The 27,028-nt window shown below is 36.6% G+C and overlaps 1 protein-coding gene across 12 annotated transcripts in view; it reads right to left on the reverse strand.

Moving 5' to 3' along the window:
• Positions 1-27,028, reverse strand: part of Atrx (ATRX chromatin remodeler) — a 134,637-nt gene that overhangs the window by 66,165 nt on the left and 41,444 nt on the right. For 8 of the 12 annotated variants that reach the window (XM_040744303.1, XM_040744313.1, XM_040744305.1 and 5 more), the window contains 8 exons: positions 24,532-24,587; positions 23,692-23,744; positions 22,725-22,849; positions 19,854-19,967; positions 15,150-15,259; positions 12,922-12,989; positions 8,881-11,921; positions 3,948-4,020 (listed from right to left, as the gene is read on the reverse strand). In XM_040744303.1, coding sequence (XP_040600237.1) covers positions 3,948-4,020; positions 8,881-11,921; positions 12,922-12,989; positions 15,150-15,259; positions 19,854-19,967; positions 22,725-22,849; positions 23,692-23,744; positions 24,532-24,587 — 3,640 coding nt within the window. The remainder of the gene's footprint in view (positions 1-3,947; positions 4,021-8,880; positions 11,922-12,921; positions 12,990-15,149; positions 15,260-19,853; positions 19,968-22,724; positions 22,850-23,691; positions 23,745-24,531; positions 24,588-27,028) is intronic. The other 4 variants (XM_040744306.1, XM_040744314.1, XM_040744304.1 and 1 more) reach the window with 3 other exon arrangements.

Genomic DNA, 27,028 nt, shown 5'->3' on the forward strand with positions numbered 1-27,028 from the left:
AATATTCAGGAGTCATTAGTCTCTTCCCAAGGAAGTAAGCTGTATTAACAGTATAAAGCTTTCATTAATAGAATACCCACATCATGCCAATAGGGCATATTTCCTAGTTTGAAAAGCAAAAACCTACTGTCAAATGATACAAGACTCCCACTTTCCAAGTGCATCAATAACTTCAATCAACAATCTCCATACCAGAATTTGCATTTATGAAAAAATTTAGTACCATCCAGAGAAATTCTGAGGAAAAAGTACAATACTACTAAAACCATATAAATCTTCAACAATAATGTTATGTGCTTGTTTGTATACACTAATATGATGAACACACACTAGTATTCTATTACTGAGGTCCATTGACAGCATTAAGTTTTAAAATACATACAATGAGAAAATGTTTGATCCTTAGTCACTGAAAACATAAAGATATCACAATATATGCATACACCCAACATTCTTAATCCCAAAAGTTTGATGTGCTCTGAAATCCTTTGGAGTTGTAGATCTCCGACATTTAAATGGCAAAGTCTTCGTAAGTATAACATCTTAGAAACTCCAAAATCTGAAACACTTTTGCTCCCAAAGCATTTTTCTAAAAATTGTAAAGCAAACAATTTTATCAATTACATGGCATGTCTTTTCAAGGCAAGAACCAACTGAAAACTAAACTAAACCCAGGTGGTGATGGCACACGCCTTTAATCCCAGCACTTTCGAGGCAAAGGCAGGCAGATCTTTGTGAATTCCAGGCCAGTCTGATCTACAAAGCAAGTTCCAGGATAGCCAGAGCTGTTACAGAGAGAAACCTGTCTCAAAAAACAAAATAACAAAAACCTAAGTATTTAAAAGGCAAATCAAACCTTACCATAATGGCACGATCACATAACTGACATTAACTATAATTTAAAAACTCTGACATCTGCCAAGCAGTGGACCACAGTGGAAGGCACACAGCTTTAATTGCAGCACTTAGATAGCAGAGGCAGGCAGATCTCTGTGAGTTCCAGCCTGGGGCATATAGTGACACCCTGTCTCAAAAAAAACACCAACAAGGTACTTGGCATTTTTATTATTATTCTATTTGTTTAAAGTACGTAAAGCCTAAAGTAGTGTAGCTGAGATGAATTCTCAGTTGCATAAATTTCAAATTTTACGATCACTAATTTTGTATAATAGGAAAAAAAAGACCAATCAGAAAAACGATAACTATCTGCTTTGGTCAAACAATATCTAGTCAAGTAAATAGACATTTACAATTAGGACAATTCTAACTCTGGTATACATTTACATTCAAATGTTAAACTTGCAGGAAGATATTTATTTCCAGTAAAATATTGAAGATTTTTAGTGGTCTTAAAAGCTTTATTCTTTATTTTCTTACTATCACAGCTTTAAAACAGAAAAAGTAAATAAAGTCAATTGTTTATTAAGCCGTCACCAAAATATAAGCATATGTGTTTTAGAAAAAGTACTGACTTCCTTAATTTCAGAAATGAAAAAACTTCTTTGGCTTGCAAACTAGTCTATATAACTTTATTCTAACACAGCCTTATAAACTCTTATGAAAGATACATCATAATTAAAATTAAATGTTTGAACAAGAAAAAGTTTTACATAAATTTATTGCATCCAGAATTAAGCATTTGAAACAATACACTATTTACCTCTTTATAAACAACACTGGACATGAATTACAATACTGCCAAAAAAAGCAAAGCATATAAAATTTATACACAATTTACATACAATTATACAATTGTGTACAAATTTACAATTACAATATGCTCTCTATCAAGATACATCTTGCTCAAAAATATGAAATTGAAAACAATTCCAAGATTTAATGACCTGCAGACAAATTTTTAAAGGTTGTTTAGTGCATATTCAAATATGTTCAAATACTTAGTCTGTACTAAAATACTGCAAAGAGGTACTTTTATCCCCATCAGGGATATCAGGAGTAGATAGCCCATGTATATTAAGATGCTTCTTTGGTATAGTGGATATTAAACAAGCTATAAATTGCATATTTTATAAAGGCACATTAAAGTGAGTATAAAGACATGTTCAAAATAAAATCCAATTCCTGTCCAAAGTATCCCCAGCAGAGTTGTATTTTTTTAATCACAAATACAAAATGAAGTTAAAGATACTTTCCAATAAAATAGCTGTCAGTTTACAGAGGTAAAATCAGAGAATTTCAGAAATAAAAATGTTAATTTTTGATAAGCTATAACAAAAATTATACTTTAATAGCATTCTTAGTTGGTGGCTAAATATAAAAGCTTATCTCCCATAGTTAAAAAAAAGAAGCACTAATAACTACTAATAACACCTGAGGACTTGTGGATTTATATGAAAACAGCAGCATATATGTGAAAAATGAAAGCATTCTAAACAATCAAGTTCTAGTTGCTTTTGCAATATATCAATAATGGTATATTATAAAATCCCTGACAAAAACATTGTATGCCTTTGTCACTCCATTGTGGGTCTCATTCATATTATCCCATCAAATAACTGGACAGACATTTGTAAGACGAAAAGTAAAAAGGAAAGCAGAGGCTGTCATTGGATTTACAACAGAGCTCTACTTAAGTGTAAAAGTATGATCTTTCACCCTAATTAAATTATCCTGTCTACTAATGATGCCAATGGCTGAAACAAACCTGTCAGCATCAACAAGACATAAAATAGGGCTAAAGTAACAGATGTCCTCAGAGCACTTGGTTCATCTCTCATAAACTAATGACAGCAAGTATGTATTATTTTCATTCTTTTTTTTATTTATTATGTATACAGTGTTCTGCCTGCACGCCAGAAGAGGGCAGCAGATTTCATTATGGATGATTATAATCCACCATGTGGTTGCTAGAAATTGAACTCAGGACCTCTGGAAGAGCAGCCAATGCTCTTAACCTTTGGACCATCTCTGCAGCCCATATTTCTATTTTCCTAATACTAGAGCTTTCTATTGGGAATAGATGGTCATTTTATTGCTCTTCAATATAATCATCTCCAGACTATCACATATTTTTGGTATTAGAATTAAATAAACACTATCCATTTTTCACTATTAGTAATAAAAAATTATGGCAAAAGAAGTTAAAGTTACCAGTTCAGTATCATACAATTATTAAAAGGTTAGATGTCGGTCATTCACTATACATCCATGCTATCTTCTCATTGTAGATTATGACTATTATACTAAAGGTTAGGAAATGTTTAAAATGTATACATAGCCACATTGACTATGGTTAATACGGTTAACATGTGTTTTCTTTACTCACTGCTGTGACAATTGTCTTTTCTTCCTTCTTTCAGGCATCCCTTAAATAAGTATAGGTAACTGTATAGGCTTCAATGCTTACATTTAAGCCAATTGCTTAAGTCTTAGTGAAGTTAATAATGTCATACTATCTACTTCTAATTTATTTGGGGGAAAAGTTCAAATATAAATCAACCTAGATACCTCATCAACTGATACTTAGTTTGGAAGCAATTTTCTAATCTTAAATATATAAATCTTTTTTCATTTCTCACAGGTCTTCACAAATGGGACCACCATGTTGAATGACAAACAATAAACAAATATAGATGTCTGTTCTTGCCATTTATTGTGAATCATTTGCATCAAAAATTAATACGTTAAAATTGAAAGCCTCAAAAAGGTATCACAGTTTACACAGAAACATAAAATTGACAGTTCTTTATTTATTTATAACACACCCTATGCTAGGTGTGTTCATACTGATATTTACTTTCTTTTAAGGTTTTTGAGCTTTAGCCCATTTTCTGGCCTTTCTTTCAAACTTGCAAGAAGACTGTGCATGAGTCTTTCTAAGGCAGGAACTCCTGGTTTTTACAACCTGCTTGCTGTTGCGTTGTTGCTGTTTGCGCCCACGCTTAGGGTGTGTTATAATCTTTAAGTCCTTACAGATGGAATCATACCTATTCTCAGGATCATTGTCGTCGTCGTCATCATCCACTGTGACAGGCACTGATTTAGATAAGGCTTCATCTCCTTGGGGGAAAAAGTGTACTTACAATTAGCTTTGAATTATCTACACAAGCAAAACTGTATAAAATAAAACAAATCTAACAATGCTAGAGCAAACTAGTCGGTTCTATAGAAAACTGATGAATTCTAAATAAATACAAGGAGTGTAGATAGAAAGCAAAAGAGGAACTTTATGAAGGGTCTTATAGGTATGAAGTTCACTCTCAAAGCACATTAAAAATGATTAGTTGCCATCATTTCCAGTGGCTTCTTGTTGCAGTAACTGTATCAATCTACTGAAAGTTTAAAGCTAACAGGTGTCTGCTTCATCTGGTATCAGTGAAGAATAACAAAACTGCTTCTATATTGATAGTGCCAAGTAATTGAAAAACGCTGCCTTGCTTCTCTGATCTTCAGCTTGAAGCTTGAACACCAATATCAGTCTCTGGGTCTTTTATTTATCATGCTACAAAGAGAATTCAAACCAGGTAAGGGTGGCTCACACCAGTAATCTTAGCACTAGACAGGCAGAAGTAGAGGATTATAATTTAAGGTCATCTTGGGCTATCAAAAAGCTAGGCATGTTAGTGCACACCTTTAATCCCAGCACTTGGGAAGCACACACAGGAGGATCTCTATGAGTTCAAAACCAGGTCTACACAGTAAGTTCTAGGCCAGCTAGGGTCACATAGTGAGACTTGTCTCAAAAAAGAAAATAAAAACACTGAAGGGGCTCAAGAAATGGCTTAGTAATTAAGAGCACTTGCTGCTCTTCAGCAAGATGGGTAGTTCACTTCCTAGCACTCTTGTGAGATAGTTCACAACTGCCTGCTAACTCCATCTCCAGGGGATTCGATACCACATCTCTGTGGGCACACTCACACAATTGCACAGAGACACAAACATACACATAAATAGTTTGACAATGAAGAAATCCAGCAAAGGGGGTATCTGAGACCCCTTTTCCTTTTTTCTTTGCAATTTTTCTCCATAACATAATGGTAGGGGAAATGGAGGAAAATATCCAGAACACAGACTTCGGGCTGAGGAATGTAACTCAGAGATATAGTACTTGCTTAGTGTGTGCAAGGAACTGAAACCTAGCAGTGAATAAGGGGTGAACAGACACCTACAGATTCAGGATAGAAACATGCTAAATGCAGAAAGGCAAAAATAACTCACAGGGTATCCCAGTAAACCATCCCACTTGAACAAAACAGGACTGAAACAACATATCACTAGCTATATTATTACCTTCATTTCCTCTTTTTTAGACAAAGGGTCTCACTATTCAGCCCTACTTGATCAATAATTTGCAATGTTGCCCAAAGCAACTTCAATTCTCCTACCTCTGTCTCTGGTGTGCTTGAAAGGACCAGACCCTCACTCAGTCCCCTGCTTCAACAGCCATGACAGGCTACAAAAAGGACATGTAGGCCTCTGACTCAGCATATGACACAAAGAAATTCGAGATTCACTAGCCTCCAGGAGCCTCGAGCCAAAACTAAACACAAAGAAACTCCAGACCCCACCCCCAGTCTCCTAGATACTTGGTTCATGGGAACTCTTCAGCCACAAAAGAAACTCCAGGGGAGACCAAAAACTCCCCTGTAGTCTCCAGGAAACAGTTCTGAAAACTATTGGTATCTATGAACAGGCCACCTGCAAGCAACAAAACAAAGTCATAGAAACCACAGAATGCTCCCTCTCAGAACTGACCAATGACAATAATTGGTACACAGTTTGGTGGGTCTGTCTCCCTGGTGGTCTTTGGGGATCGTCACGACTTGGGCATAGCAGTGCTGGGATTATAAGCCATTATCACCATGCCAGTTGATATAATCCCCTTAAGTGTCAAAATATTGACCTAAACTCCAAAGTTCAAATACTATAAATTCTTCTAAATTTTTCCCTAAAATTCTTTAGCTCATTTACCATTACAGCCCCCATTATAGCTTTCTCAATTTTATTTTTGTTTCTTTTTTAAGAGTCAAGTTATCAATCTTTTTTGTTCTGTTTTATTTTGTATTTCGAGACAAGATTTCTCTGTGTAGCCCTGGCTGTCCTGGAACTCACTAAGTAAACCAAGCTGGCCTCAAACTCAGAAGAGATCCCCCTGCCTCAGCCTCCCAAGTGGTGGTATCAAAGGTGCACACTATCTTCACTCTGCTGCAAGTAAATTCTTGAGCAATGTTTATCATTGTCTCATACCTTTATCTTGAAAAAAAAAAACGTATTTTGTGCATAATGCTTATCTTCGAGACCTTTTATATTCTATTCCATTTGCATATTTCTACTGACAAAGCCCAGTTTTTGGTGGGATAAATTCCCTAGCGAATTATCTTCTACTTTTTTATCCTAAGTATTCCACTTGGTCTTAAGAAATTCACAACCAAGGACTTTTGTTTCATCAAACTGTTGAAGGACTAGCATCTGATTAAGAGGCAGATGCTCAAGCTTTTTTGGCTCTATTAAGCCCATAGTTCTTCACATCAAGGTTCTACTAGCCGAAATGGAACATAATTATCTAGGTTAGTACTAAATTACAAGATTACTAGGAAATGCATTCATTGGGTGTTTGCTACATGTTGCCAACTTCTAAGGTCTAATGAAAAGTATTACTTTAATAGGGTTTTTCCCAACTAACTGATAACTAAAACATTTTCTATCAAGTAACTGTTATATCTTGTGGTTTTGAAATTTCTGCGTATATTTCTGTGGTATGAGTATATGCATGCTTGGATGTATGGCCATGAAGGCCAGAGAACTCAAATCTCCTGAAGTGGATTTACAGGTAGTTGAGATCCTCACAATGTAGGGCCCTAGAATTGAACTCTAGTTCTCTAGAAAAGCAATAGGTACTTTTAACTAATGAACCATCTTTCCAGCCCCTAGATCCATTTTTAATACAAGTCCACAATTCTTTATCAACAACTCTGAAGATGAAAGAAACTCATTTGAAAGGAAAAACTGATCTGAAATGTTAATTCCTCTGAGTGTGGGTACTCAAATATTACATTGTAGAAATGTGATCATATGGCATGACATCAAACCTCTTCAAGAGCTTTAAGTTTCCCATGAATTAAAGTTTTTTCAAAAATAAGATTGAAATTGGTTTTATTTAATAAGTTGGAATAAGTAAGAAACTCATAAGGAATAAAGAGGAAATTCTTCTGATTGACTATATTAGAAACATTAATTCTATGTATATATTTAATAATTCTAAATATCTTTGACAGTGTCTTAATTAGCAAATGAACAATACAATTAACCAATATACATATACTAGTCAAGTTATTTTCTTAAAGCTATAATAAAAAATAATATTAAAAACTCTTTTTCTTGGTAATAAGGACAAGTTGACCCAATGGGGTAATTTGGGGATTTCTCTTTCTTCCTTTGATTTTTTTTAAAAAGACAAATATCTTTTATATCATTAGATAGTAGTGGATGAGAAAAGGGATTATAATAAAGTAAATTTCTATTGTTTAGATCTTCAGTGTTAAAGCATTTATTTAGTGTACACAAGGGCCTGGAAATGATCACCATCTAATAGCAAAACAAATTATTTCAGAGAGCCAGGTGTGGTGATTAGGAACAATTGGAAAGTGATCAGTCTCAGCTAAATTAGTTAGACTGAGTTCAAGGCCAGCTGTGCATATATGAGCCCATCTTTAAAACAAAAATATTTCAAGGTTATCTGTTTTGCTTTAAAAAAAAACAAAATCCCATAGAAAGCAGTTGAAACTTTTACATTCAATGTTATACCAGTACCAAGAACTCACCACTACTGTACAAATAAATACCTACTAAACTACTGACATTATAACCAGCTTGGCAGAATGAAGACAGAGACACTCATACGCCTCAAGCTGACTATTGAAAACTAGATCCCAAGAAATGGGAATCTCCAATTTCCTTAGATGTTTCATGCTAGGTGAAGAAAAAAGCTAGGATCCAGGAGCTAGCCAAAGGGAGAACCGTCTTTAAGAAAAGAGTAGGAAAAGAGGTTCTACAGGGCTAGCAACTCATTAAAATACCTTGTAAGTGAGCACTTCAGCAGCACACATACTAAAATTGGAACAATACAGAGAAAACAGCATTGGCCCTGCTCAAGATCTCTCTCTCTCTCTCTCTCTCTCTCTCTCTCTCTCTCTCTCTCTCTCTCTCTCTCTCTCTCTCTCTCTCTCACACACACACACACACACACACAGACTCATGAAGCATTCCATATTTTAAAAACAAAACAAAACAAAAAACCCTGCCTTGTAGGATAAGACTGCAGGAAACCTAATTGAAGGATGAGTCAACGGTGGGTGGGACTACAACCTGACCAAGACTGCTTAGATATGCATGCATCCCCGGCCCTCTACAAACTTTAATCTCATTTCAAAACACTTGAAACATGCACGGCTGATGGGGGGTGGCACTGGATCTCTAACTCTCTTCCCAATGTGACCACAGTGAATAGAGACATTTTGACTTTTTACTATAAATTTTGCTGTTTCAGTTGCCTCTGGGAAACAACTTGACTTCTTGGAATAGAGACTGAAACCCCAGGTTTGGTAACAGCATGACTTGATTTTCTTTCAGAAGCTACTACATATTACTCCAAAGAAACACACTAAACACTGACAAAGTAATTTTTTGTTTACCAAACAAACTTGGTGGGCTTGACAAAGAACACTGACAATGCTTGAAATGCCCTCCAATGATGGCATAGGAAAAAGTAGAGAAATATCTAGAGTAAATGTCTAAACAAATTTTAAATGAACTTTTCCTCAACAGTAACTCTGAATTTCACCTTAGGGAAAATTAAATAATATGGTTATCATAGAGGGGGGCAGATTACAATTTCTAAAGTTGAAATTTATTCTTGCATACCTGAAGACTGACAAAATCCAGTATGTGAAGGCAGCACTAAATTCTCAGTCACAGGTTTTATTTTCTGTTCATCGCTGCTCTCCTCACCTGCAGAATTCTGGTCATCATCTCCTATATCAGAAGACGAAGAGGTAATGGCTGCTTGCTTTCTTTTAGTACTTGTTCTTAAGGAGTTTCCTCTTTTCTCCTTGGCATTGCCTGTCTTCTTTTTGGCTGAAGTTCTTTGTTTCTTCCGTTTCTTATTATCTTCTGAACTTCCCTCAACATCAGAAGAAGATGAGCGACTCTGTATTTCCTTGGTATTTCTCTTTAAACTTAAATTTCTTCTTTCTCTTAATTCAGTTCTTTTCGGTCTACTAGTAGAGTCACAGCACTCTCTTTTCAAGGAATATTTCTCAGTATCTGATGATGAACACTCTGGCCTCTTGCCTGAACTCTTTGCAGGTAAGCTGGATTTCTTCTTCTCTCTTTGAGACACTCTATTCTTGTTCTTTTTATCTTCTGAAGAGTCACAACTGTCTCTTTTGCTTGTCAACTTATCAACACCATCAGATACATCTTCCTTCTTTTTAGATAATTTATCTTTCACTTTTTTGCCTTTCTTTTCTTCATCAGTTGTTTCATTCTTATTTTGTTTTATATCTTTAGAAAAATGACCACTTTCTTCTCCCTCGGGCAATTTCTCAGTACTATCAGAGGAAGACTCATACTGTTGCTCTGTCTTAATTGCTTCTTCCTTTAAGTCTATAGTTTTCTTTGCTTTTGCTCCAGCTCCCTGTCTGTTTTGCTTTTTCTCACCTTCAGAAGATTCATCACTCTGCTCTTTCTTTGGAAATCTATCAGTAGCATCAGATGACCCACGCTGTGCTTTTCTACATGCTCTGGTTCTCAGATGTTTACTCTTCTCTTTAGTTTTAGAAACTCTCTTGCCATCAGAATTTACATCCTCCTCTCCCCCTGAAGGCTTTTCCAGGCCATCAGATGAAATACTTGGCTGCTGTCTGGTGCAATGCATCTCCCTTGAATCCACTGCACTCTTCCCTTTCTCAACTGAACCTTCCGATGCAGACAAATTCTCTCCCTGTTTTTCAGTGTCTCCAGTATCGTCACCAGACAATCCTCCTTGTACAGTCTTCACACTTTCCTGCCCTTCATCATCCACTACTTTTTTGCTCTGTTTTTCATCTTCAGAAAAGTCACGTTCTTTCTTATCTGAAACACCTTTTTTAGTTATTCTGGCAGCTCCAATTCTGCTCATAACTTTTATCTCTCTCTCCAACTCTGAGTCATAGTTAGAGGACTCCGAGTAGTTTTGACGCTTCTTTTTCAAGATAATAGACGTTTCAACTGACTTTCCTTTTTTAATGTCAAAATCTGACCCAGAAGTAGAATTTTTCCGTTTCCTTTTTCCATTATCATCTTTGCCTGTTTCAACTTTGTGATTCATCAGTATTTCATTAATGTCAGTGTCTGAAGAAGAGCTGTGACTCATCTGGCTTGCCTCTTTAAGGACTGCAAGCATTTCATCAGAATCTGAATTCTGATCTGCAATCTCTGGTTGCTTAGTTTTGCGTACCTTATGAGACTTAGGGTGACCAACAGCAAAGTCAGAAGAATTTCGCTTATCCTTTTTTCTTAATGGAACTGACAGCTTTCGTTTCTCTTTAATAGTTTCATTACTTTCTTCATCTGAATTGGATATTGCAGGGTTAATTTCTGTTTGTCTCCTCAACGGTGTAGTTTTTACACGTGGGGATCTTCGAAGATCAGATTCTTCTAAAAATAATGCAACATCATTTTCAACTGAATGTTCATTATCACTATTTTCCTCTTCCAGTCCACATTTGTCTGAGTTGGGGGTCACCCTGGAACTTTTATGGCCATCCTTCTCTTGTGAAACTCCCTGACAGTCAGCACCTTTAACTGGGGAATTAGAAAGGGAAACTGGGGTGAGTTTAACATATAATTCTTTTCTTACTTTCGCTGCCATTTTTGACTTAGCACTTCCTCTTCTGTCTTTCGAAGAGGTGATAAGTTTTAGACATGGTATCTCCATTTCTGGTTCGGTCCCACTGTTGCCATCTCCTTGACAATCAGATGAACACTGAACTTCCATAGCAGACTCAAGGCTATCGAAAATGTCTTCAGGAACTGAGGAAGGAACAGACACAATATCCATGTCTAAATCTTCAGAAGTATTAGGTTCATACTGAGGTCCATCTTTCCTACCCGAACCCTTGTGTTCACCACTAGTACTTTTATTTCCTTTGTGCTCTTCCCCTGGGATGTGCTCGTCGCCTGTCATCTTTGATGACCTAGCATCTGACTTTAAAGAATCTTTCTTTTCTGGAGTATAGGATTTTTCCCCCTTTCGCACTTTTGTTTCAGACTTTGCATCAGTGATTTTAAGCTCTTTGGTATTTTTCTCTTTGTGTACAGCAACCAAAGCTCGGATCTCAGAATTTAAATCTTCTTCTAATGCAATATGAGCCTTCTTGATATCAATCAACACAGATTTAAAAGCTTTAAGCTGACGTAACTTCACAGCAGAACTCATTTCTGAATTGTCTGCTGCCTGCTTGAGAAACTTAATGTAACTGGAGTTCATGTTGGACGTAGTCTCAATCAGTTTTTTTGTCTTCTTAAGCATCTCTTTGGGCACAGTTAGTGCTGAGTAAGTACAAGTTACAGAGCCAGAATGTGAATCATCTAATTTCTTCTCTTCTCCATTACAACTGGAACTATTCTTCTTTGGAGAAAATTTGGGTGTTTGGTCACATACTTTACTACTCTTTTCACTGTCAACTTTTATCTTCTTCTTATTTTGTTGCAACAACTGTTCTAAATTCTCAAATACACTATTACATGCAGTGACCAAGTCCAACAGAGGCTCTGGCTGACAAATGTAGCAATACCATTGATTGTTTTCATCCAGTATTGTAGACAATTCCTTTCGACCAAGGTTGCGTAGGATGCATTTCTTACAGAAGGCATTATGGCAAAAGTCGCAGCAAATCAAGTTCCCACCTTCTGCACACCATCTGAAATGATTTAAAGATTAAAATGTTATTCCTAGTGAGAACTTTTTAATGTCTTTATTGATAAAAGAATTTAAATTTTCCATCAGCATTTTCAGGGGTACTTTAGATCACCTTATTACTTTTATCAGAAATATAAAACTAAACAAACAAGGTTTTATTAGAAAAGACAACCAACAACTAAACATAGCAGTGAAAATACTAGAAAAAGAGGGATCTAGGGCTGAACAGATGGCTCAGGAATTAAGAGAAAGACAGGCAGTAGAGGCACATGCCTTTTATCCTACACTTAGGAGGAAGGCCAACCTGGTCTACAGAGTGAGTTCCAGGAAAACCAGAAGTGTTACACAGAGAAACCCTGTCTGGAAAAAAGGGGGGAGGGGAAGGGAGAGAGGAGAGGGAGGAAGGGAGGAGAGAGGACTCGGTGTTCTTGCAGAAGAAAAAAGTTTGGTTCCCAGCACCTATGTCATAAAGCTCACAACTACCTGGAACTCCAGCTCTAGAGAGATTCAACACATCAGGTTTCCAAGGATCCCTGCACACACTTGCACATAATCACATACACAAACATGAGTGAAAAAAATTTTTGTGTGTTTCAAAGTAGGGTTTCTCTGTCAAAGCCCTGGCTATCCTGGAACTCACTCTGTAGACCAGGATGGCCTTGAACTCATAGAGATCCACCTACCTCTGCCTCCCTAGTGCTGGGATAAAAGGCGTGCATCACCACTGCCCAGTGTGAGATATCAAATTTTAAATTTTAAAAGATGTGTCTAGCAAGTTTGGAGTGGTAATGCATGCCTTTAATGACAACAGTGGAGAGGCAGAGGTAGGCTGATCTCTGTGAGTTCAAGGCCAGCCTGGTATACAAAGTCCCAAAACATCCAGGACTGTAACACAGAGAAATACTGTCTTTGGGGGTGGGGACGGGAGATGAATCTAACAAAGTTGATATTCACCCCAAAGTAGAAAACAATGAATGTTGAATGAAGAATTTATTACCTACCTACATTGTTCATCCATTCCATCTGAGTCACGGCTAATATCGTCACTCATGTAATACTTAAAGCAGTTCTGGTGAAAGAAAAGAGGAAGGGGAAATTTATTCAAAATATACAAGTCACAAATGTTACTTTAAATTCATTAAAATGTGAAATGGATGTGATGGTTTGGATGATGAAAGCACCAACACTGTACTACTCAATACTATTTGTTACACATAAGACTATTTCAAGAAAGTGATTCCTTAAAATGGAATCCACAGCCACTACTCTTAACATAAAAGCATATTAAACGATTCTATTTAGTAAACATTTCTAATCTCATACAACTAGTTGCACATAAAAACAAATATGCATAAAAACAAAAATGTTGACGCCGGGCGTTGGTGGCGCACGCCTTTAATCCCAGCACTCGGGAGGCAGAGGCAGGCGGATCTCTGTGAGTTCGAGGCCAGCCTTGTCTACAAAGTGAGTTCCAGGACAGCCTCCAAAGCCACAGAGAAACCCTGTCTCGAAAAACAAAAAAAAAAAAAAATGTTGAATAGTCAGCATATACAAACAATTAATATATCTATAAGCTAAACAATTAACAACCTGCATTATCTTTACATCTCAAAATATCACTCAGTGGTAGTGGAGCTCACCTTATATCCAACCAGAGGCAAAGGCAGGCAATCTGAGTTTGAGGCCAGCCTGATATTCAGAATGAGTTACAGGACACCCAGGGCTACACAAAAAAACCCTGTCTGGAAAAACAATACAAAACAAAACAAAAACCAAATAAATAAATCTCAAAAAAATCTACCATGCAAGGTAGGAGATATCATGATGGGGAAGTCTGAGGTTCATTAACAGCTGAATAATATCCACTACCTATTGTAACGAATTGCCTAAGAAGCAAAGCAATTATTCAAATCCAAGTCTGATTAGTCTAATTCAATTCCAATGGGAATAGAAAAGTGAAATGTTCTCTGTTATTAGTGAAATAGTCACTGCTCAATAGCAGACCCTATGGAAAACTGGAAAACAGCAGTCAGGTATACAAGGAAAGAGAGCAAATATCAAACCCAGTGATAAAAATTTAGTTGTCAGAACTTCAAACATATCAACAGATACTCTGAATACGCCTCTGGGTGAAATGAATTCTAGGAAAGAAGGAGAATATTGCAAGGTACAAAATTAAGCTTAGTAGAGTTGTTCTATCAAAACTTCATGCCAGGAAACATCTAGCATACCAAGAAAAATATGGCCTGAATTTCAAAGGGGGAATTTTTAAGTCAGGGTCTCAACTGTGGACCTCTGCCTGGCATGGAACTCACTATGTAAACAAGTCTGGTCTGGAATCTACAGAGATCCACCTATCTCTGCCTGCTAAGTATTGGGATTAAGCTGGGCACCACTACTCCAGGCTGAAGGTAGTAGATTTTTATTGGAGAACGAGCTAAAACAAAATAACTCTTAATCCAATATGAGCTAGAGATCCTGCAACCTTGGTATCATAGATATTTGAAATTAAATCCAGGCTTTTGGTCAGGCATGATAGCACTCACCTTTAATCCCAGAACACAGGAGGCAGAGGCAGGTTTGAGTTCGAGGCCAGTCTGGTAGACAAAGCAAGTTCCAGGACAGCCAGGGCTACACAGAGAAACTAATCTTGTCTCAGGAAAAAAACCTTAATAAGTACATGGATGGATGGATGGACGGATGGACGGACGGACGGACGGACGGACGGACGGACGGACGGACGGACGGATGGATGGATGGATAAATTGGGGTGTTACTAATTTTAAAAGTGCACAAAGACTGCTAAAAGCTATAATTAACATATATGAAACACTTTAAATTTCTTTATTTCCTAGTCATAATAAAACTGTGTTTGACATGGATATTTAGAGAAGTAGGATACGCAAGATAGAAAGTTATAAACCACACATATGCACAGGTTTTTGAAAGACATCTGGCTCCCCTTCACCTCCCAACCTCTGAATACCATTCCACCCATCTAGAACATGCTAAACTAATCCCATTTAACCAATCTAATTCTTGCTGAGATTTTAAGTGTCAACTTGTATCTAATGACACAAGTTCTAATGACACAAGCTTCCAGTATGCAACACAATCACAGTATCTTTCACACGACAGCCATTTTCAGGATATTCCTCTACATGTCTGAGTTCCTCACAAACTGGGAGTCCTCCAAGGGGCAAAGCCTTATCACCAAATCTTTACATACCTTACAAATAAGAACATTCAGTGAAGGATGTCTATAAATGGAATCTTTTTGAAAATGATTGACCTGTTGTCCACAAGCTGTGCAGCTCACAATCCCATGAAGTCCATCTTCTAGGAAGAAAAAGTGACCATTACTCACATATTTACACTCACAGAAAAAACGATATTTGCCTTAGCCAGAATTTTACAACCTTTGTATTAGAAATAATGTGTCTCATAATCCTTGGGAAAATGACATTTTGAACACAGGTTAAAAAGGTTAATTTTATTGACCTGTTAAAAGACCATAACAAACTTGGCAGACTCTGAGACATAAATGCTAACTACATTCATCATACAGATGTGAAACCCGCTTATTACAAGTTGATATAACCTAAAGAGATACCATAAAGAAATCCTTAAAATGAGGTTAAAAGCTCTTTGTTTTTTGAGACAGGTTCTTGCTATGTAGCCCTGACTGGTCTCATATTTGAAAAGTTGCCCATGTTGGTTTCAAACTCACAGCAACCCTCCTGTATCAGTCTCCCCAATTCTGGGATTATAGGCACACACACCACCACACCCAGATTCAAGTTTATGCATTTGCTAATTCCTTGCAAACAAATTCAGTATCGGTTCTGAGAGAATGAAAAAGTAAGTGGCAATGGTGGAACATATTCTTTTTCAATTCTACAGTTAAGTTAGACATGTCATAAAGGTTGGGCTTCTTAAATACCTTTTTTACATAGATCCTATCAATATGGCACATAAAAACTGGGTAATTTATGGTATCACCAATTCCCAATATTTACTTCAACATTACTTATCACCAATTACCTTCCTTACTACTTGACAACCTGTTTATCAATCACGTCTACTATTTGCAGATATGACATTGTGACAAATCCAAATAAGGCATCTTCTCAGCAAGCAGAATGTTTGAGAAGGTGGGAGAGATGAGAATAAGACAAAGACAACTTATTAAAGAAAAAAAAAGCAGAAAACCTCACCTGCCTCGTTTTTTCTATTATTTATGTGTACGGGAGTATGCCTGCACTATATCTGTTACTTTCAGAGGGCAAAAGAGGGAATCAATCACTTGGTTGTGGTTGTGACCCACTTGGATGCTGGGAATTAAACACAGATCCTCTGGAAGAGCAGCCAGTGCTCTTGACCACTGAACCATCTCTCCAGCCACTCCTACATTACTCTTGGTCCCTAGTCATGTCTCATTCTGAGAATATCAAATCATTGGAGAAATCTTAGGAAAACAACCCAATCACAGATCTGGAATTCCAGCAACTTGGGAGGCTGAGACAGGAGGACCACCTGAGCCCAGAAGGTTGGGTCTAACCTGAGCTACATAGTGATACCCTGTCTCAAGAAAGAAAGGAGGGAGGGAGGGAGGGAGGGAGGGAGGGAGGGAGGGAGGGAGGGAGGGAGGGAGGGAGGGAGGGAGGGAGGGAGGGAGGGAGGGAAGGAAGGAAGGAAGGAAGGAAGGAAGGAAGGAAGGAAGGAAGGAAGGAAGGGGAAGAGAAGATACAGATAGACAAAGAGAAACAGAGACAGACAACAGAAAGCAATTCCTACCGCTAAACACTAAATAAGACCTTTTTTTTATACAGATGATCCTGATATACAATCAAGACCTTTGATCCAAATTAAATGATAAGATTATCCTTCAAAATCAATCAGTGCAAATTTGTATTCAAAAATTAAAAGGAGGCAACTGGTGGGGAATGACTAAATAAAAAGTAAAACACCACATATATTTCTTACCATTTAATTCTTTATTTTGTATTTTTGTTAGTTTTAAGGTCCAAAGCACCATGGACCTAAATATTAGTGTATCTTTATTTGTAGGTGTTTTAAACTTAAAGTATAAGGACACAATCATACTTTTTCATAAAAGAGAATCTGAAGGCTTGCTACATATGCTGTTACACATGAAATCAGTGTCCTATGTCAATCTTTTTGATCTTAGATATACCTGTAGTCTGTTGTTTTTAAAAGAAAAATATAATTACTTGTTCAGGTTAAATAACGTTTTAAGATAAACAAGAAAAATGAATGCTACAGTTTGAATATTCATCTAATATTAAATTCTATTCATTAAACAACTACATGCTTTTGTATATATTACACATTATTTTTTAACTTGGTGACCCTTTGAAGATTTTTTAACATGTGCAAAAGGAATAATAGATAAGGATAGACACTACTACTTGCTTGGGAAATAGATGGCAGTTCACTGTACTGGTACAACATTGTATAGAGCAATGAAACTAAACCCATGCATTTATTGCCATGGATAAATTTCAAAAAAAAATCAACACTCCCAAAGCATATAAAGAGCATAGTATTTTTTAGACTTTTTAAAAATAAAAATGGTTTTGACTCACATACTGATATAGATAACCATGCACATACATGCACATGCATAAAACTTTAAGATAATCATTACCTGTGGGGTAGGAAGAAGGGAAAATGGATGAGAGTAGGACTGAATCAATATTTTATTTAAGTGAGATCTGAAGCAAATATGGTAAAATGTTGAAATGTTATTTTACTTATGTACTTGTTTCTGTACATGAAGGTTTTGATTTTTAATTTTTAATTATGAAGTATCATATTGTAACTGTGTAAATGGAAAAGAGGCATTTTCACTTATTAGCTCAATATATTTTAGTTTTTTAAGGAAAATAAAATTATTTTTTTCATGTAGAAAAATTGTATAATCTAAGTTTTAAACAACTTAACTGGGCAAAGTATATCAAAACAAGCTAGGTTTAAGCTTCCTAAATGCACGTTTGCTTTATTATTGTGACATAGTTTTGTTCGAAATTAAGATTATTTTACATATAAAGTATGCATTTCTCACAGTGTTCTAAATTCAAGTTCCATTTTAGAACTACTCTGCTAAAATGCCTGAATGCTAACTATAGCCATCCTTTATCTCAGGCCACTGGTTTATTCTCACACTCACATATTAGTAGTCTTAAAATTATATTTCATGAGATTCCTGACAGCTAAGACATGCAAATCACTGAGATTAAAATAAACATGAAATATTTAGGAACTACCATGTTACTACAAACATGATATATTCTTACAAAGAACATCCAAAAACAGAACATCCAGAAACAGGTCTGCTAAACCCAAGCAACAGCAGCATAACAAAATGGCACTAGGAATCCCCTCCCAAGCAACAGTGGCGCCCCCTTTTATTCTGCCTTCAAGGTGTATCAACATTGCAAGCACTGACTGCTCTAGAGCCTCTTCCTAAAAGACACCACCCAGACATTAGTCGTAATGCAATGTTGTACAGTCATCTGTTTTCATGATGGGACCCATGATCAAAAGAAAGACATTATTACTGGTCCTCACCATTACTTTGTATATGATGATTAAGGCTTAAGAATAGTGCCTTAGCTTAGTTGACCTATGTTGTTGAAATGGGAGCTTCCTTACTATGAATTTGAAGACTCTCAGAAAAATATTTTTATGCTCAAAAGGGGTTGAACACCCTCTTGTGAACAAAAGACTAAAGAACAGTTTCTTGATTTTTTACCTGCAACCTAACAAATTATTTAAGTAAATTTACTAGTTTTATCAAGAAAATCATACCATTAAAGTAAAAATCTAAAATTTTCTCCAAGAGCCTCAGTATAATTTCATGATTATGTATTATAAACATTAAATGGATACTTCCATAAGACTGCCACTTGGAAATTTACTGTCATGTGCTACTTTTCAGATTCATTCATCTCATAGTTACAGATTCTGACTGTTATTCTGCCCAAAAACCATATACAGGCACCATTTAAAAATCACACACAAAAAAGTGGGACACAAATGCAACTGTAATAGATTTCTAAGTAAATTCTCCTGATGCTCTTCCTACAGATGGCTAGGTAATCTGGCCATGTATGAGGGAAGACAAAGAGTGAGGCAACTGACAGATGGAAGGAGGCTCATCAACTCTCGCTCCCATCTTTTCTATTTACTGTTGCAATGCAACTGTAGTGTCCATGAAGAACAAACCAAAACACAATGTTGACCTCATCCAGAAATTCCAGCTTGTCATGAATGAAGGGACTGGTTTTTTTTTTAAGATTTATTTATTTATTATGTATACAGTGTTCTGTCTGCATGTATGCCTGCAAGCCAGAAGAGCACACCAGATCTCAATACAGATGGCTGTGAGCCACCATGTGGTTGTTGGAAACTGAACTCAGGACCTCTGGAAGAGCAGCCAGTGCTCTTAACCTCTGAGTCCTATCTCCAGTCCCAGGACTGGTATTTTTAATAAGTACTCCAAGTAGTAATTAATGCCGTGCTCTATAGCTGTACACAGCATTGCTCTGAGTATGTATGAAATTACATGGAGGTCACAGGAAAATTCTTTGCACAACCTTTAAATTGCTCCCACTGTAGAGGACGCTCGTGCTATTCTGGCATGTTTGTATTCTAGAACCAGTGAGTGGAGAGGAAATGCTATGCTTCTTTGCAACAACTTATTAGCCACTGAAGGCAAAGGTGTTTTTGGAAAATGGACTTTAACCTTTTCTGCTTCAGAGCGCAAAGAGAAACAGAAGTTATTTTTAAGTAGTGCTTTTAATAAACAATGGGCAGAAAAGTGGAGGTATTTTTAGTAAGCATATCAGATTTTCCAATATGGTCATAGACAGCAATTTAAACTCGTTTCATTTTCACTTGTATTTACCTCCGCGTTTTTTGAGATTTTCAGTTTTCATTTTACTTCTGCTTCTAAATTCAGGCCCTTTAAAATCATCTTTGTCTTCATTCAGCACTGGCTCTGGTTGTACAATCACTGTACCTAGAATGATTTCATTTAAAAAACCAATTACACATATTAAATGTGCAAGTGAAGTACAAGACTTCAGTTCAGATAAAGCCAACATTGCTGGTACATAGTTTGTTTCTGTCAAGCTTTTAGTATGAGGACCACAGGGTAGTCGTAAAAGGGCCAGGTAACAACAATAAAATTACTTGTTGCAGTTTAGAGATAATAAAAGTAGGAGGGGAAAGTATTATGAACTAAAAGAAATGTGTCAATCAAATAGAAAGCCTCATCCCAGCTCACAATGTTTATATAGTGTCTATCACAAAAGCTATTATGAAATGAACATTCATACTAAGGTCCCTATAAAGTCTAAAGTAACTGGTAGAAGGGGAAGACATCCTATTTTTCTCACAGTCCAAATTAGAAAAAAACATTATTAAAGATTTTTAGGAGTTCTTTTCCATTGCTTTGGTAGGAGGAGCCTGCAGGGGGTAGGACAATGAAGTTCAGTCTACTACTGCTGTACCTAGGCTACACAATTTCCTCAATAGGACATCAAAGCTTCCCTAGCTTCCAACTGAGCTTTAAACTGAAGGTTGCTTTAAGACACTTACGCTAAAGTAGTCTACCAATAAAATGTTGAATAAGATCATCTATCAGTTGGTGTCTACTAAAATGTTTTGGAAGGATTTATCCTTCCATAAACTCTAAAACTTCCAAACTGAGAAAAGAACAAATAAAATGAGCATCATAAAAGGGGTCTAAGTTGCAATGTTTACTTACATTACTGGGTTTAGTACTAAAGTGGCCATTATTGGCAACAATTAAGAAAGTCAAAGCAGGGGATCATCACAATTTCCTCTGAAACATAGCAATATGTAACTCAGCAAGCAGATTTTGGCAAAGTATTAGCATCTAGTTGGTAAATGAGTATTTAAGTCTGGGGGATTGAATTAAAAAAGGCTGGGAGGGCACACACAGAGAAATGAAGAGTTTACAGACTGTGGTAAATTTAAATGCTCAATCATTTTATGTATATACTTTCAGAGAAGAGCTTTCAAGATTTAAAACTAAATAAAGTGTTCCTTCCTGAAGATTTTTCTAAATGGAAGCAAGCAGTAGTTGAAAGAATACCCTCTAGCACTGGATTAAAGCAGGCCAGGGCTGAAATCGGTGCTTCTCAACCTAATGTAGAGAAAATCCCTGGAGCTCTGAATTTAATCCTAAACTTCTAGCAGCATAGAAGCAATAGCTACTATATAGCACATTGTTTAGAACAAAGGTTTTCATGGGTCGTGACCGCTTGGGGGTTGTTAAACAACCCTTTCAAGGATGGGTCGCTTGAGACCATCAGAAAATAGATACATTATGACTCTCTAACAGAAGCAAAATTTAGTTATAAAGTCGCAACAAAAATCATTTTATGGTTGGTAGTCAATACAACATGAGGAACTTTAGTAAAAGGCTGTAGCATTAGGAAAGTTAGAAACCACTGGCTTAGAATATTAAATGAGGTAAATTCACTGACCTATGCATATTCAATACAGTACTGTAACAATGAAAATAGTCACCCAGATGTAACCTTATGAAACAGTTCTTGTTTGAAAATAAAATTGTTTCGTTCAGGTTGGTAACATCGTATACCAACTTCCGACTACATTACCATTAAAAGAAAGACTTGGATTCCTAGTTCTTACACTGAAGCACTTCCAGTGACGCTCAACAAGAACCAAAGGTAAGCAACTGCCATTAGGACCCAAACTCCCACATTAGTTGTTTCTACTGACAGCCACCAAAACAAATATGTAAAATTGCTAGATAAGTTACAAAAACCAAGTAAATGACAGTCACCATCCATTTCTTCTACCTTTCTTCTCTCCATCAATCTCATTTTGTTCATTTTTCATGTTGTATTTCCTAACATCCTAACTTACCCTATTTAAGTGAAGCTCAAACTTGCATACTCACATTCAACAACTTCCATAATTGAAAAAAGTCATAAGCATAAATATAAACAGAGAATCAGGTTTAGTAAATACTGCTATAAAACATCTGCTAAGAGACTAAATTATTGAGCAAAGGAAAACAAAACTCTAAAAAGTTGACAATTTGAATCACCATAAAAATCACCAAGACCTTTATCATTCTTTAAACATCTAATCACACAGCTCTCAGTCTTGAACAATGAAGTAAAATTTGGCAATCTTACTCTCCATTCTAATCAATAATGTTTCACAAGTAGAACTACAACACTCAAAAGGTCTGGACAAGGCTTGTTTAAAGGATAACTTCAAGAAATACACCTAAATCTATTGAATAGTTAACATGTGTAGGGGATGTCAGAATGCATTAAGACAGGGTACAATTTAAGACTGTGATACTGCCTATCATGCAAAACACTCTGGAAAATAAAGCTCAGCACTGCACAAAAATAAATTCAGTTAGACTATAAAATGCTTTTTGTTTTTCAGGAATAGCCATTACATTTTAAATAAGTAAGAACACTGACATTTATTAAGTCAAAACTTAGTATCCTAAATCTCTAAACCTACTTCCATATTCAAATGTAATGCAAAGTTTGTCATCCCGTTACTACAAATCCAATGGAAAGGAAAAATGTTTGATTTTGTTCTTTAAAAACTAAATAACTGAACTATCCCACATTTTCAACCTAAATAGCATGTTTTCATTTCCAATCTAATACATTTCCAGACCACTATCAATGTACACCAATGGTCATTGTTAAATACATTTCTTTTTAGCTTCATATGAAAAATTAATGCACATTACCTTTTGGCAAGCTTTGCATAGTAATATCATTTTCTGAATTCTCATTAGCAGCTTTTTCATTTACAGTCTCATCCATGGGTTTTTCATCATCAGATTCTATATATTTTGTCACAATTGTAGGCTTCCTATAAAAGAGTAAAGGTCATAGAATTATGGGCATTTCTGTAAATTGGAACAACAAACCAAGACCATAACTAACAAGTTTAGATATAATAGTGGCTGCATAGCAAGGATGCCATCAGAGTCACTGGTGGAAACAAGTAGCTCTTTATCATATCACTAAAGATTGTGACTGAACATACACATATTCTGGTAACAAGCAAATTTTAATAGAAATTATTTTCACATCACTGCTCTGGAGAATAAACCAATAATAACTAAACTGCATTTAATAAGAGATAGTTCTATTGCATAAAGAATGGCAAAAGCAAGTAGTACCACACTGAAAAATTCTAGGAAGGGCAACCCACCCATGAGTTGTAGGTATAATTGGAAATAATTCCTGTCCTTAAGGATAGTTTGGCAATTCAAAAGAAAAAAGACACCTTAGCAAATCTGAACTTCTTATGATGTACAAGAAAAATGTCTTTTTCCCACCCTAAACAATATTGCATATTGTTATAAAAGACATTCAATATTTCCCTTCTTTGTAAAGGACTATGCACTGAAAGGGTCACTAACATATAAATCATTCTCTAAAATTTTCTTTCAACTGAAACTGCCTAACAGATCTAATGGGATTTATTTCATTAGAGTACTCATCTCTAAGCATTCTGATTTGTATGGAATGGTTTATTTGAAAACAATGGCACTTGAAGTAAGTTGATAAAAAGAACATTGTATTTTCAGAAACAGTAAACCAATCCAAAGAAAGAAAAGGGGGAGGGGGAAGGGGGAAAGAAGAGCAGGAGGGAGGAAGGGAGGGAAGGAAGAAGGAAACATTTTACTCCTTTCACCATGAACTCACCTCTTTGACCTTGAAGATCCTGAAGATTTGGATTTTTCTGAGGTGCTAGTTCCCTAAACATGAGGGGGGAAACACAAAGGTGAGTAAAAGTCTCCCAGTGACAACATCTCTGTAATCAATCATCTTACTGTAGGAAGATTTTTCTTACAGTAATATAACAAAGCACTAGTTTGTATGCCTAAAATCTGTCTTTCAAGGAACATTAGAAACAAATTCTGAGGTTGAGAATGTACCTCAGTTAAGCTGCAAAGTCCTAGGTTCAGACAAACACCAACAGCCCACCATCCCATCCCAGCATACCCCACCCCACCCACCACACCCACCACAAACACACACCAATTCTCATTACTCTAGGCTTTCCTTAACTGAAGATTAAATTTGTCTCTTTTTTTTAAGGAGGGTAATGGCACTAGATATGTAACCCAAGACCCCTAGCATGTATTCTTCCATTAATTAAGTTTTGTTTTGTTCTTTGAAAATTTCATACATTTAATAAAATGTACTACTTCACAGTAGCTGTGGTCACCTGCACAAGATCAAGCAAGCAAGTCAAACTTCCAGCACTGATAGGGGAGTGGATCCTGAGGCACCACCTTTAGCATGTGTTCTAACACTAAACTACACCAGTGTTTTCTGACCTTAAAGTAAACTGCTAAGTGAACTGCATGATAAAAATGAACACTTTAACAAACTCAACAACAACCAAATTAAAGTATCACAATAATCAGTGCATACAACAGTGGCCTTAAATGTTAGTATACATTAAAACTGAAAGTGCTAAAAACTAATAGGCTAATTTATTATTAATAATCTTTATAAAATGTTTCAATTTCTACTTACCTCTTCCTTGTTATTTTCCATCATATCAGAGTTAATTGCAGAACCACTGTTTTTATCTTAAAAAAAAAAAAGAAATACAAATTAGTTACCATGTCTTCAATGTATTATCAAACAACACCAAAAGTGGCAGTATGGCACATGCCTGTAATCCAAGCACTCAGGAGGCAGGGGCAGGAGGATCAACACAAATTTGAGGTCAAATGGTTTACGTAGCAGGTCCAAGATTAGCCAGGGTTACATAGGAAGAACCTGCCTCAAAAAAATAGTTTTAAAAAACACAAGTAGCAGAATACTAATACCTACAATCTCCCAAGCACATTTTGAAACTATGAAACAGTGATACTGATAATATTAAAGTTTTTTTTTTGGCTTTTCGAGACAGCATTTGTCTATATAACCTGGCTGTTCTGAAGCTCACTATGTAGACCAGACTGGCCTCAAACTCAAGAGATCTACCTAACAAGCTCTATCTCATTTCACTGTAGAATATTGGCAACAGGGGCTGGAGAGATGGCTCAGCTGGCAAATACATTCACTGTTCTTATAAGAAGAGACTCCCAGCAGGCATATGTCAACTGATGACCACCCGTAGCTACAGTTCACGGTGATCGGGTGCCCATGGACAAGAAGCAGGCAAGTGCTGCACACCCACATATGGCAAAACACCCATCCACATAAATGAAATACTGGAAGACCAGGCAGTGGTGGCACGTTCCTTAATCCCAGCACTTGGGAAGCAGAGACAGGCAGATCTCTGTGAATTCGAGGCCAGCCTGGCCTACAAAGTGAGTTTCAGGACTGATACACATAGAAACCCTGTCTTGAAAAAAACAAAGAACAAGACAAAAAAATTAAATGCTGGAAGCATAAGAGTAATTTAAAACAAACGCACACAGAAGAATACAGATTAATGAAACCAGAAATAGAAAAGAAAATTTAAGAAACTAAGAAGTAATTGTTTAAAAAAAAAATGGAGCTGAGTGGTGGTGGTGCACACCTTTAGTTCCAGCACTCGGGACATAGAGGCAGGCGGCTCTCTGTGAGTTCAAGACCAGTCTGGTCTACAAGAGCTAGTTCTAGGACAGCCTCCAAAGCCACTGTCTCAAAAAAATAAAAAAAATTGTGAAATAAAAAATGGAATAAACCTTAGGTGAGCCTAATCAAGAGGATTAATGAGGATTATTATTGCCAACCTTAACAATTGTTAATAATTGTTAAGAATTATGTGAACCATACACCAAAAAAATATAGACAAATTTACCAGACAAACAAACTAATGAAAAAGGCTCCAAAAAATTAAGACAATGTGGAAAAGATGTCATCAAAGATGACCCACAACTAAACTTAGCCCCCTGAATGTGGGTGTCAGTTAGGAGGCCTAGGCAGTTTAGGGGGCCTTTGGCAGTGGAACAAGAATGTATCCCTAGTAAGCAAATGGACTTTGGGACCCCATTCCCTATGGAGGGATACTCTCTCAGTCTAGATGCATAGGGGAGGGCCCAGGTCCTGCCCCAAATGATGTGACAGACTTTGAAGATCCCCCATGGAAGGCCTCACCCTCTCTGAAGAGTGGATGGGGGTGGATTGGGGGGGTCAGGGAGCAGCATGGGAGGATGGGAGGGAGAGGGAACTGGATTGATATGCAAAATAAGATTGTTTATAATAATATTATATATCAAAATAACCCACAAATAACAGAAGTCCAGATGTTTTAAGTAGTAATTTTAACAAACATGCATAAAATTATGTTGATGCTATACAAATTCCTCTCATCATAGAAGAGGATACTTCTCAACTCATTTTATGAGGCCATTATTACCCTGATATTAAATCAAAATAAGATATCACAAAAGAGGAAACTACAGATTATTATTATTACTTATGAGTAGTGATGTAAATTCAACAAAATACAAGAAAACTGCATATAAGAGGACAAACTACAGGGCTGGAGATATGACTCAATGGGTAGGTAATGCAGAGTATTTGACTAGCAGGAACATAGCCCTGGGTTCCTTCCACAGTACCCAATAAACCAGGCATGATAGCATATGTCTGTAAAGGTAGAGACAAGGGAATGGCGTGTTAACACAAGCCCTTAGTAACAGCATTTAAGAGACAAAGGGGGATCTCTGTTTAGTTCAAGGTCAGCCTGGTCTGCATAAAACAGTCTTAAGTAAAATGTCCCAAAGGATCGATAATATAGGAAAAGAATTACTAGAACTAATAACTAATTTCAACAAGCTCACAGGATACAAAAATTCAACACAGAATATGTCAAATGAGTTCCTAAACACTTCAAGACAAGATTGTCATATGTAAACTAAGCAGAGATTGTCATGCTTGGGAGACTAAAACTGGAGGTTCAAACACTAGCCTGTACAACACAGCCAAATGCCCCCACCTTACCATCTGGGGGCACGGGAATGGCTCAGCTCTTAAACACATTTGTTACTTTTCAAGAGGACCTGAGTTTGATTCCCAGCACCCACATGGTAGC

The sequence above is a fragment of the Mesocricetus auratus genome, unplaced genomic scaffold, assembly GCF_017639785.1.
Source record: "Mesocricetus auratus isolate SY011 unplaced genomic scaffold, BCM_Maur_2.0 Super-Scaffold_100003, whole genome shotgun sequence".
In the NCBI taxonomy this organism is placed as follows: Eukaryota; Metazoa; Chordata; class Mammalia; order Rodentia; family Cricetidae; genus Mesocricetus; species Mesocricetus auratus.